Genomic DNA, 12,348 nt, shown 5'->3' with positions numbered 1-12,348 from the left:
AATTAAATCGAGAAAGACGGATTTTGAAAGTGCAACCATGGAAACTCGAAATAAAATAAGCTTCAGATATTAAATGCGAAATAAGGAAAGAAACAATGGATTCAAAAAGCGTAACCGTGGAAACGCGGAAAAAAAATGGTTAATTTGAATGAAGATGACATTTTTCGAGTTTGATTTAAAAACGCTTGTAATTTTTTTTTCCTTTGGAGATAGAAGATTAGTTTTTCGACCGAATGTCGAGATCGATCTGGAGTAAAAAATGTCGCTTTTTTCCCAATGGTGTCAAAAAGAAAACTGTGAGACAATTTCTTCACATTTTCTTGAGAGATTTAATGAAGAAAGTAGTGTCTAAATTTCAGCTAAGCCTAAACAAATTTGAGCTAAAAATGTAAATAACTCCCGCCGTAATTAAGTTAGAGCATTGAAACAAATTGCGTAGAACGCGGAAAATTCTACTCTTTCCAACGATATATAATATTTGTCCAAGCAATTTTTCACCCCCCCCCCCCCCCATGTTCGTTAATTTATGTAAAATTTGGGCCTATATTGAAATAAAATAAAGAACTATTCATCGAATTTTTTTCGAATTGATCTGCAAACCTTTTCAGGAAACGAACAAACTGTAAAAATGTTAGCGAAATCTGCCGGGTAGTTCTCGATTTTGCAAGATCAAACACACAGACGCTTTTTGGAGACTTCATTTTATACTATGTAGAGATTGAGATTTATAGGTCGGCGTTATAAAGGTTCTACTGTATTCCCGCGAGAGCAATCCAAAAGCTGGCGATAATTAAGAGTAAGAGTCATTAAGAAAATATTTGAATAAATGCAGACAATGCATTCGTATAAAAACCTTTTTATTGCAATTCAATATACAAACTATGCTGTTAATCATAAATATTATTTATTTGGGCAAAAATATTATAACATATTAGGGTACTATTATTATAACAAACAGACGAAATGCTGCTGCTATTATGAAATATTTTTTCGTGTTATTTTTTATTTTGTAGAAAGATCACGCTTGATCATGTCTGAAGCTTTCTCCGCTATCATCACTGTTGGAATGTAAGTGTTTCCCCACGGGACACTTGGCATAACTGATGCATCAACAACTCGCAGACCTTCAATCGTTTTCACTCTGAAAAAGCAAATTTTCAATTGAAGTACTAATTTTATACCTTATTAAGGGGGTCCGGGACACAAAAATCCTCAAATTTTGCAATTTTTTTTTATAATTTGAAAAATTGCTTCGTTTTTTTCTGCTTAAGAGGACGTTTGAATCTTGTTTCTACCTTAAATAGAACGAAAGTTATAGTTATTTTCGTTGCATGCATCTAACGAATGTGTACATAACTTTGAAACTTTAAACGCGTTTTTCTCCATGATGCAATTTTTCCCGATTTCTTGCATTCAAACTCTTATAAGTCAGGAACCGATACAGATAAAGTAATGAAACTTGGAGCATATCTTTTTCAAGCAATTTACTTTAATTTTTATTCGGCGAATTTGAAAAAAACGTTTACTGCAAAAATTATGATTTTTTTAAAAAAAAGTATCTTCGAATTTTTCGAAATTTTTCTTCAAATATTTTTTATTTTTTATTGAATCAATATTTTTAAAATCGCCGAATAAAAATTAAAGCTTAGATATTTGTGCATACTTTTTTGAAAAAAAATTGAAAATTGACCAACAATATTTTGAGTTATAGCAATTTAAAGCAACCCCATTTTTTTGAAAAAAACTAATTAAATTTAAATAAAAAAATATTTTTTTTTCATATTTATGTTATGATTTTGCTTATTAAATAAATGATGAATCAGTTCAAAAAATTTCAAAACTCTAAAGTACATAATAAAAAAATTTTCAAAATGTGTCCCGGACCCCCTTAAGCAAGTTTAGGTCATATTCCCTTTTGACTTCAGAAAATTTGTGCTAGAACTCGATTAAAGACATTGCGTTCTAGCACTAAGCAACTACCTCAATTCAGCATCTACAACTGCTGTTGGATCTTGATCGCTTCCCATTTTCGCTGTGCCAACCAAGTGCGCTCCTTCCATGACAATGTTTCTGACATAACACCTCAAGTATAGTTCGTCATCATCTTCGTATTCCTCGCATCCAGGAACTAAGTTTTCAAAAGGCTTTGCACCAATATTCCTCATTGCCGGTGTTGACATAAGATTTCTGCATAATTTCATACCTAAAAGTATTCAAATCAGATTTTATACATTGTTGATGTATTAATTTACGGAACCAAATCTATGTTGTTAAGGCACTAATTATTTTGAAAAGGTAATATTTGGTGAAATATTCAAATCTTTTTCGAGAAAAGTTATTACAGAACTTGACAACCATAGCGATAACTTTTAAATGATTCTTAGTTTCCGATTTCGATTTCTTTTATTTATTTATTTTTTGGTGCTCAAAAATGATATTTGGTAACAACTTCATGCTCCCTTAACTTTAATTCTATCCTTTTAAACCCCGATAAGAAGGCGTGTTTCACAGATTATGAACCACTGGCGTAATTACATTTACTAGCACAAGAAAAAGAATGTTTTGGACCATTGTAGGGCTGATATAGTCTAAGAGCCCATGAGTGCCAGACCTAGTCATAGTATAAAGGGCAAAAATTTTCTTCGTAAGGACATCACAACAGGTAAGAAAGGTACGCTATTATTTAAATGAGTCGCGCTGGCTTTTGCAGGAAACGGGTAGCAAAAGTGCACATAAAATTGCTGCAAGAAGCTAAACATCATAGATTTATTCCATGTCACGTGACCTGGAGGTCTCCATTCAACCATCTCTGATTTTGAGGACGTTCTAGAGAGGTGAAGACATGGCTTTGAAACTAATCTATGAGAATTTTCGGCTTCCAAGACACAAACCATGAGGATCTAGGATACCCCAAAAAGAAAAAATAAGTCGGTTCCAAAATGGTCTCCAATAGGGAAACCGTGCCAAACATGGCAATTCGTTTCACAAGGCTGATTCGCCATTTCGGAGCCCCCCCCCCCCTTTTTTTATCGATCCTAGATCCTCATGATTTGGATCTTTGAAAATTTGTAGAGGTGAGTTTCAAAGGCACATGTCTGCACCGCTATAAAATTTCATTCAAATCGAAGATGGTCGGGTGGAGACAACAAGGTCACTTGAATGACTCAGCTTTTGACGCAACTTTGCTACCTGTTTCCTGCCAAAGTCAGCGCGAGTCAGCTTAAATAATAGCAAACCTTTCTTACCGGCTGTGATGTCCTTACGCAGAAAAATTTTGGGCTTTTATACTATGCTATAGGTCTGACACACATGGGCTCTTACTCTAGTAGCTGTTATGCGAGAAACACCAAGAACGAATTCGATAAAATTAAGAACCAAAAAATTTGTTTTGGAAAACATTAACTGCCAGACATTTTATTGTTTTAAAAATTGTCAGAATATACTAGGAAGTAAATCTCTTAATTATATTAAAAAAGGGTCATGTAAAACTATAAACATAAGACCGATTACAGTTCTTTTCTCATTGTAAAAACAATTTCTTCACTCCAAAAACAGTTTGCATTACACTGTGGCTTTGTTAAGTTCAGTCATGACCTTCACAATGTTTATCTCTTTTGGGGGGGCAATTGGAGCATTGCTGAGTTGGGTAACTTTCGTCGCAGTTTTGCAAAAGTATTCCAACTCAAGTCCGCACCAATGACACGTTCTTTTTCCACTGAACTCCGTGAAAATAAGTAAGCATTGTCAAGGTCATAGCTCCATTTAGCAGAGCCTCAGTATATGAGAGGGAGATAATACAAGTTTACAATACAACCTTCAACTAGATCTTGAACGTCACGAAAATTCGCGAGCATATTTGGATCTATGAGAGGCTCCTGGCGTGGGTCCTTTGATTTCAGAGTGATTGTCCCAATGCTTTTAGTGTTTAGGTTCGATACCACACATGCTACGGTGTTCTTCTTCCGATAGGGGTCAAAGTAATTCTTTACAACCTATTAAAATAAATAAATAAAATATCACACAGGGTGTCCGAAAAAGATTCTTAGACCTTACAACTTTTATTTAAGAAAACGGAATAGATTTGCATCAAAACCTTTGTCACCTATGGATTGAACACCTAAAAGAAAAGTGTAATAGAAGTAATAATCATGTGATTTTAGTTACTTCTTACAAAAAAAACGTAATTAATCATCCCATTATTCATAGAACTAGAAAGTCGTCCGTTAAGGTATGACGGGTGAAAATTGCTTCTACATTTGAACAAAGCCATTGCCTATTTGATGATATTTTGATAGTTGAAATTGTAACCCTAACTAAAGTGGATCAACCCTAAGCTCCATTAGATAGCATTCATTGTTGACCATTCTTTCGTTTCTTCATTTTCCTGAAATGACACAGTCTTACCAGTAAAACAGTTAAGTTACCGGATCGAGTTCAGCCTTGTCACGATAAAGCCTTTCCCGGCATGTTAAACATTACCAAAACACATTATCAAATTATTATGCCGTGGCGCGAGTTTCATTGTTGAAGCACGCGGGTTATTCGATCATCGGCTATATTTATATGAGGATTATTGATGCCTTTGAATTATTGATACGTTTTACCACATGAGGCAGTGAGAAGCAAAGGGATTTAAGAGACAAAATTAAAATTTGCAGATAACCAGTACAAATGATAGGAGAACCTCTCCTCAGTCTGGGGGCAAGAGATCGTACTAGTAGTCCAGGTAGGTTCTCACATTTGTTTCTCACTGCCTCACATGAACTAAAACTCTTAATGAAAAATTTTACTCACCTCCTGACTAAAATCGAGATCGTCTACGGGAACTGCTGTGAAAAAGTCTGCGATGTATAAAGTTACTTGTGGTTGATCGAAAGCTGGGCTAGTTTTACGTGTGTTTAAAAAGGCCAACAAATAGAATCCTTCGGGTAATGTCAATGGTCCTACAGTAGATAGGAAGTTGCATTAATAACTTAAAAATGCAAGAAAAGAAAAGTTAGCATGAAAATATCGCATCAAATCATCAAGACATGGTTTCTGCTACCTCCAGTTCCTTTATCAAGAAATCATTATCTTTACTAATATTAAAGCTGGAAGTCTCCCTGTCTGGATGTCTGGATCTCTCTCTGTCAGGATCTTTGTGACGCGCATAGCGCCTACTGTCCGACCATCACGAGAAAAGCCACCGCCGAAATGTCTGCACCTGTCTACTGCTATAGCAACGAGGCGCGTCTCATTTTTCCAAGGGAAGCTTAATGTTGGAAAAACCCGTACGACTGCACAAAGGCGAGCAGACGAGTGGCGAAATTGTGCCAAAAAGCCTTCCTGTTAAGCCTTGCAGAAAATGTATGAAGTCCGTTTCTATGGCAGTAGACTGGCTCAGACTTGACGGCGGGAGCTTTTCTCGTGAAAGCCAGACAGTAGACCAATCTGCCGATTTTCATGAAATTTGGCACAAAGTTAGTTTGTAGTATGGGGGTGTGCACTTTGAAGCGATTTTTCAAAAATTCGATTTTGTTCATTTTCTATTCCACTTTTAAGAACATTTTACCGAGAAAACTATCATAACGTGGGCGAGAAAATTACCAAATTATCATAACGTGGAACCGTAACATGGGTGAGCAAATTGGCGAGAAATTCACCATCAATTATTTGAAAATATACAAGCGAACCAAATGACCTTTTAATTTTCTACTACGGGCAAAGCCGTATGGGTACCACTAGTTTTTTAATGAATGTATTAAGTGCATTGTTTTCAATTTCAAATGGACAGGTAAATGATCACTATCTGCCTTTATCCTTCTGTTCCAGCCCACAGTTATTTGAAATGAAGGATAAGAAGGTCAATTTGTTTTGTTGTGGAACAAACATTTGTTATAGTTCTATGTAGGATTGTTGCAAGAGTCCATTCAAATTTCAGAAAGTTTCGCATCTAACAAATACTTTCGACTTCAAACGTTATGAATTCGTATGACATTGGTTGCGATGTACAAAAAACAAAAAAAAAAAAAAAATAATTAATTTGAATTTTGACATCTGGAATTCAAATTATGTTTTTCGCAATCACGAGTGTGTGTGTGTATGTAGGCGTGTGTGTTTGTTTCTGCGTCCAAGTATGAGTGTGTGGGTAGCTGTGTGTATGAGTGTTTGTGTGTGGGGAGGAGAATGTGTATGTGTGTGTAGGCATGTTTGTTTGTGTGTGTGTGCAGACATGAGTGTGTGGGTAGTTGTGTGTAGGCGTGTGTGTATGTGTAGGTGTCTGTATATATGCGTGTGTGTGTATGTGTTTGAGTGTGTGTTTGTGTATGTGTGTGTCGGTGTATGTATGTGTGCGTATGTGTTTGTGTGTACGTGCGTGTATGTATGCGTGTAAGTGTAGGATATAGACGCAACCTGGAGACGGTTTTCGCTATAGCAGCAGCATCATGAGGAGCCGGTCGACGGTGTTGCTGCAGAGGGTGCTGGTGGGAAAATAAAATGATAGCACATCAAAACAGTCAAATGAAAGCAATAAGCAATCGTGATTGCTCAAAAAAAGGAAATACTATTATTTTTAATAAATTGAGTGAGAAAAATAAATCATTGTGCCTCGTTCAAGATGGTTCAATTGCCAAAGACATATTCATAAGAAGGTATTGAAATGAAAGTAAAACGATTAGAATCGGCATGGCTACTTGAGCAGAATACCTGAAAAAACAATAAGCAAGCAAACCCCTCCCCCTCCCCTAGAACTAATAAAACCAAGTCAAAAATTTATGAGTAACAGTAAGAGCTATTTAGTGACTCATAATGAAATTATAAAAATATTTCTAGCATTTACCGGTACTCTATTTAATATCATTAAAGAAGTTTCTGGTATTTTAAGTGTTCAAAATATATAATAGTAAATACGAATGCTCTATTTAATTTGTTTAGGTAAATAAAATTTGTACCGCGTGTAAAGCTCTCAAATTGTAAGTTACTTCAACACAAAAAAAACTCAATATCTTCAAATCTGAAAAACATGGAGGTTACAAAAGGAAGAAAACACAACCGATTAGAGAAATTATTGAACCAGTCGAAATAGGGTTAAACGATCTCAATATTAAACTACTTAATTTGTCTTACCGGTTCGATTATATATATAATCTAAAATATTCTTTTCTTCCTTAATTTCTTCTTCAAAATTCTTGATAGATTCGTCAACCTCATACCCCATAAAAGTAATGACATGACTTTGCAAATTCAAACCAACTGGTAAATCTGCAACCACAGGAATCTAAAGCGTATTAGAGATAATGAAAATTATTGTTGAATATGCTACACATACGTTTCAGAAGCAATCAAGAAATTCTTACTTCGTTTGAGAAAAACAGGCCTTAGAAGAAATATTTTAACTTTTTACGAGAGTTAAATTATTACTTTAGTTTATTATATGAAAAATTACTTCAGACTTTTTTTTTTTTTAACTTTTACTCATTTATGCTCTCGTATTTAGTTTTTCCACTTAATTGAATTTAAATTTATTTGTTTTACAACGGTGAAATTTGGGAATTTCAATCATACTAAATGATTTTTGACACATTTTACTTTCATTTACAAATGCATTGTTAAGATTTTTAATTATTTGACAGCAATAAATGAGCTGTCATGTTCTTCAAAAACTTATATCAAGCTGCTCTGAGTTTGATGCAAAAGTAATTTCTCGATTGTAGTTGCTTTCATAATACGATACGCCTTCCAATGAACAAGCATTTTTCCACAAATGAACTTAACAGAATTTCTTTTAAATAAATGCAATCTCAAAAAATTTCTCGTAAAAGAATTCGAAACAGTAATATTCTTTCGATACAATTCCAACAAGAAGATCTGTCTAGAACTAAACGAGCCTACTTTCCCGTATACCAATATCGACTTTCTAGTATCTAATCAGCATTCTCAAAATTAGCTAAAATCGTAAATTATTCCAAACATATTTTTTTAATATTTTAAGCTGCGTTCTAAAAATAAAATATGCCTCACTTATCTAAAGAAGTAGATGCGTAAAAAATAAATAAAAGAACAAATAAAATAGCAGCACCTTTTAAACAAAGCAGCTAAACACATTTTTTCCATCAAAAAAATTTTTTAATCGCTTTCAAAAAGGAAAAAAAAAAAGAATTCAAATTAAAAGCTCATTAAAAAAATAATGATATCAAAAAAAAATCGTTTGTTTTTCCCCTGTTGCCAAAAAATTTTTTAAGAATGAATTAATGTACTTTCAAAAGGAAATAAAAACAATAAAATGTCAACTTACAGAAATAATTTTCACAGTCAAAAAAAAAAAAAAATCGTCTGTGCTTATTTTTATGTAAAAACATAAAGGACTCCGAATTTCTCCGCCAAAAACTTAATACATAAATTAAAACTTTAGCTTGAAAAAATAAAATCAAAACATATTTAAAATAATTATTTCACAGTAAAAACTATGGCTGTGGAGTCAGAGTCGGAGCCCATCTGATTTTGGGACAAAAGAGTTAGATTCGAGAGCCGAAAGTTTTAAGTTCAAAGACTTGGAGTCAGGGTTGTTTGGTTTAAACCACGTTGGTTTAAACCATGGTTTAAACCAATTGGTTTTTTAAAAAAACCATGCGGTTTTTTAAAAAATGTTTTTTTTTTTTTAAAGCCAAAAAAAAAATCCATTTAACAGGTTTACATTGATTTCCCCACACATATTGAATAAGAAACAAATTAGGATTGGAAAAAGCTTCAAAGCTAGTCTTTTTGTTCAAGGCTTTCAACTAAATGAATTTTTCTAAAGACTGTTGGAGAAAACAACGGTTCTTTTGGTTTAAAGCAAAATATTTTTAATCTGTTACAAACAAAAACTGTAAAATTACATTTATAAATAAATATACAGGGTATCCGAAAAGTACTTGACACATTTAACCTAAAATACCATTGTTATGTGCCGAGGACTTTTCGGACACCCTGTATATGTAATGTATTCAACTCATTTCAGAAATATGTGTATAAATCTTTTTACAATTACATAAAATCAACTTTACACCACAATAACATATGCATAAATACATAGCAGCTTTTACGTTATAAATTAATATTATTTTTATATTATTTAGTACTTTGAACAAAAAGCAAGTTTTGAAGCTTTTCCAGAGCCTAATCAATTTTTGAGTTATGAATGATCTAAATGACGAAAATATATGCACTGCACTTTTCTGAAGCTGGTTTTAGTAATGTTGAAGACTTTTAAAGACGGTTGCATTGCATTTTTCAAATTCTTTTTCCTGGCTTTTCCACCACTCAGTCACTGTTGCAGAAGATATAACGTTTTTGGCAAAAAAATGTTCTTGAAATAGAATTTGCTACACATTTATTTGTTCTAAAGAGTTTGCATTTAATATTTTTTAAACTTCAATGCTGGATGCAACATGTATGCCAGTAAATAAGCCAATTTTTGTATTTTTGATTTGGTTCTTTGTTTTAGCGATAGTCGATATCTTTTCCAAGTCTTTCCAAAATAAGAACGGAGTCGAATATAGATCAGCAATTTTTTTAAAAACTTTGTCAGTACAACAGCAATCGATTTTTTGACTGTTCAATCATGTACTGTTGTACATTTTGCTTTACTTCAATATTTGCGGCATTGTGTATATAAAAATCAGCGTTATGTAAGATCAGAAAGAAAAAATATGAAAATTGTTCTTTTGAAAAGATTATGCTTAAAAATATAACTTTTACCTTTATTCGATAATTATTCATATTATGTTCGTTTTATAAAGTTTTTTTCTTGGATCTTCATTATATTTTATCTTAACCGCATCATAACCACTTCTTGAAGTATTTCGTATCATAAAGGGTCTATATATACATGCATACTAATATGTTAATCAAGTCAAACATTTCAATCAATATTTCCCCGCAGAAAGCTATTTTAATTATTTAATTTAGTTACATTTTGTTCTTATTTCTTTAATTAATCAAGTAATTAGGTATAATGTGACTATTGAATAACTGTTAATTACATGGAACCTTAATTACCTTCAGAAAATTAATTGTTTTTCTCGCAAATAGTATTTAAACCAAAAAAACCGGTTAAACCAAAAAAACCTGGTTTAAACCAAAAAAACGGTTTTTTTACAAACCCTGCTTGGAGTTAAAATCGGTCATTTCCCCAAAAAGTCCGCAAGTCTACTAATATTTGCAGAGACGGAGTAGGACTTATTATTTGATACAGGAGTTGGAGTCAGAGTCAAATATCCTAGCGTCGGAGTCAGCCATTTTTCCTCCGTGCATAAATTTTTGCCAAAGCTACGAAGTCAGATTCAAAGTCGGGAAGTCGGAGTCCGAGTAATTTTCGGGCACAGGAGTCGGAGTCAGGAGCGCCAAAATTATCGGAGTCGGGAGTAGTTCGTCAAGAGCTATTTCCAACAAAGTTTGTTTGAAGTAAATACTCCTTTGAGTTCGGAATCTATAATGACTTTCAGTTTCCCCTTAGGCGCTAATGTTAAGAGATTAGAACTGTTCAAATTTGAACGAAAACTTGTTCAAATCAAAAAGATATTTTCGATACATGTTTTTCATCAAAAGCTTTTCCCTACAAAGTTTGTTTGGAGCCACTTCGCCTCTAAGTTCAAGATTTATTTTTGATTTGAATTTCCCCGTATGCGCTAATGTTAAGTTTTTTTGAACTGTTCAAAATTGAACGAAAAATTGTTATGGGAATGAGATGTCCCCGCCTAGATCTTTCTAACAAAAAAAAAATTGTTCGAATCGGACTATTCATTCAAAAGTTATTAAGGGGGGACAGACAGACCGACAGACATTTTCCCCCATCTCAATACCCTCCTTTCCAATTTTTAATTTTTCAATATTTATCTAACTATTTTATTTATTTTTGACTTTTTTTTTGTTTTTCAGGATATTTTTAAGATGCATTAAGCCTTCTTTCATGCTTTTTTCTTCTTTCTCTGACTTTTACTGAGAAAGTAGGCTAAAAAGGGAAGAATAAGAAACCTTTGTGTTTGTCCACTGGTTGGGAGTGTTCATATATTATCTCCCACTTGGAAGCGTTCATATACTGAGTTAGTGCACGTTTTGTCATTGAAACCCATCTAAAAATCTTGAATCAAAGTTATTCCCATTTTTGTTACTACTCGTAGTTCCTCATATGAATAAGTTTTTTTTTTATGTCATGTATCAAATACTAGTTTTTAATGATGCAATTTTCTGAAGTAGATATTGTGCTACGGTTTTCATTTACTATAGACATTCGGAAAGAAATGATAGAGGAACTTTTGTTACTACTCGTAGTTCCTCATATGAATGCGTTTTTTTTTAAAAATGTCATGTATGAAGTACTTGTTTTTAATGATACAATTTTCTGAAGTAGAAATTGTGCTAAGGTTTTCATTTACTATAGACATTCGGAAAGAAATGATTAAAGAAGTAAACATAAAGGGTTCCTGTTTGGCCCCTACATTTGCCACTTTCATGAATTACTCGTTTGATTGGCGGTTAGCTTCATTAATATTTCGCTTATCAAATGGCACTGTTTTCAACACCCCAGCGCCAAGCAGACACCGGTGTCTCCAAATGTCACGTTACTTTACTTACTTACACTACCTTCACTCACTAAATGCTCTACAGTTAAGTATAGGGAAAGTATGACACGTAATTATGCACGCAACACTACCTTCAGAGCTGTTACAAGACAATTATGGGAATATGATTTTTTCTCCTTTAAACGTTGTCGTAGGATTAAAAAGTATGATAAGTGATACTTTTATGAAATTGTAATTTTTTTTTCCACATTGAATGACAAACTACTTCGTCGAAGAAAGATTGTGTTTCTTTTCTTGTTGTTGACGCATCCCTAGTTAACAAATACTAAAAGAAGATTGGGTTCCATTACCTCGAGAGGTATGTACAGGATGCCAACTTAAGTCCCTTCCCACCCTCTTAACTTTGGAACGGCTGCTGTTATATTCATATAAGTGGTGTTTACGTATAGTAAAGTGGTTATGCGCTACTGACTGAAAGCAGCGTCACCTGGTGGAAAATTGCGGAGTTAGTTTATATTTCTATCTCGAAATCATCGATTTATTACGATAATTTATCTTGTAAGCATCAATACAAGGACTAGAATCTTGAAACGCGCATTTGTTTTATAATATGAAGTAAAAAATGATCTGAGATGAAAAAAAAACAATAACAATATATCTTTATTTGTCATTTCAGTGTAATGTTTTACCCTGAATATATTATTCTTTCGTCTTCCGGTTCAAAGTTCGGGACGTCACAGAAACGTGAATCCGTGACGTTTTCGTGAAATCATAAAATAATAAGTGCACGTTTTTAGCTGTTCTA

General features: G+C 33.4%; 1 protein-coding gene across 1 annotated transcript in view; it reads right to left on the bottom strand.

The window, feature by feature from the left end:
• Positions 1 to 860: 860 nt before the first annotated feature.
• Positions 861 to 12,348, bottom strand: part of LOC129224875 (glucose dehydrogenase [FAD, quinone]-like) — a 38,536-nt gene continuing 27,048 nt past the window's right edge. The window contains exons 9-13 of the mRNA XM_054859421.1: positions 7,108 to 7,258; positions 4,795 to 4,943; positions 3,815 to 3,992; positions 1,981 to 2,203; positions 861 to 1,141 (exon numbers count right to left, since the gene is read on the bottom strand). Of these exons, the coding sequence (XP_054715396.1) occupies positions 1,003 to 1,141; positions 1,981 to 2,203; positions 3,815 to 3,992; positions 4,795 to 4,943; positions 7,108 to 7,258 (840 nt within the window). The 3' untranslated portion in view covers positions 861 to 1,002. The remainder of the gene's footprint in view (positions 1,142 to 1,980; positions 2,204 to 3,814; positions 3,993 to 4,794; positions 4,944 to 7,107; positions 7,259 to 12,348) is intronic.

This window comes from Uloborus diversus, chromosome 6 (genome assembly GCF_026930045.1).
Source record: "Uloborus diversus isolate 005 chromosome 6, Udiv.v.3.1, whole genome shotgun sequence".
Lineage (NCBI taxonomy): Eukaryota > Metazoa > Arthropoda > Arachnida > Araneae > Uloboridae > Uloborus > Uloborus diversus.
The sequence above is the reverse complement of the archived record's forward strand: the minus strand, read 5'-3'. Positions and strand labels throughout refer to the sequence as shown.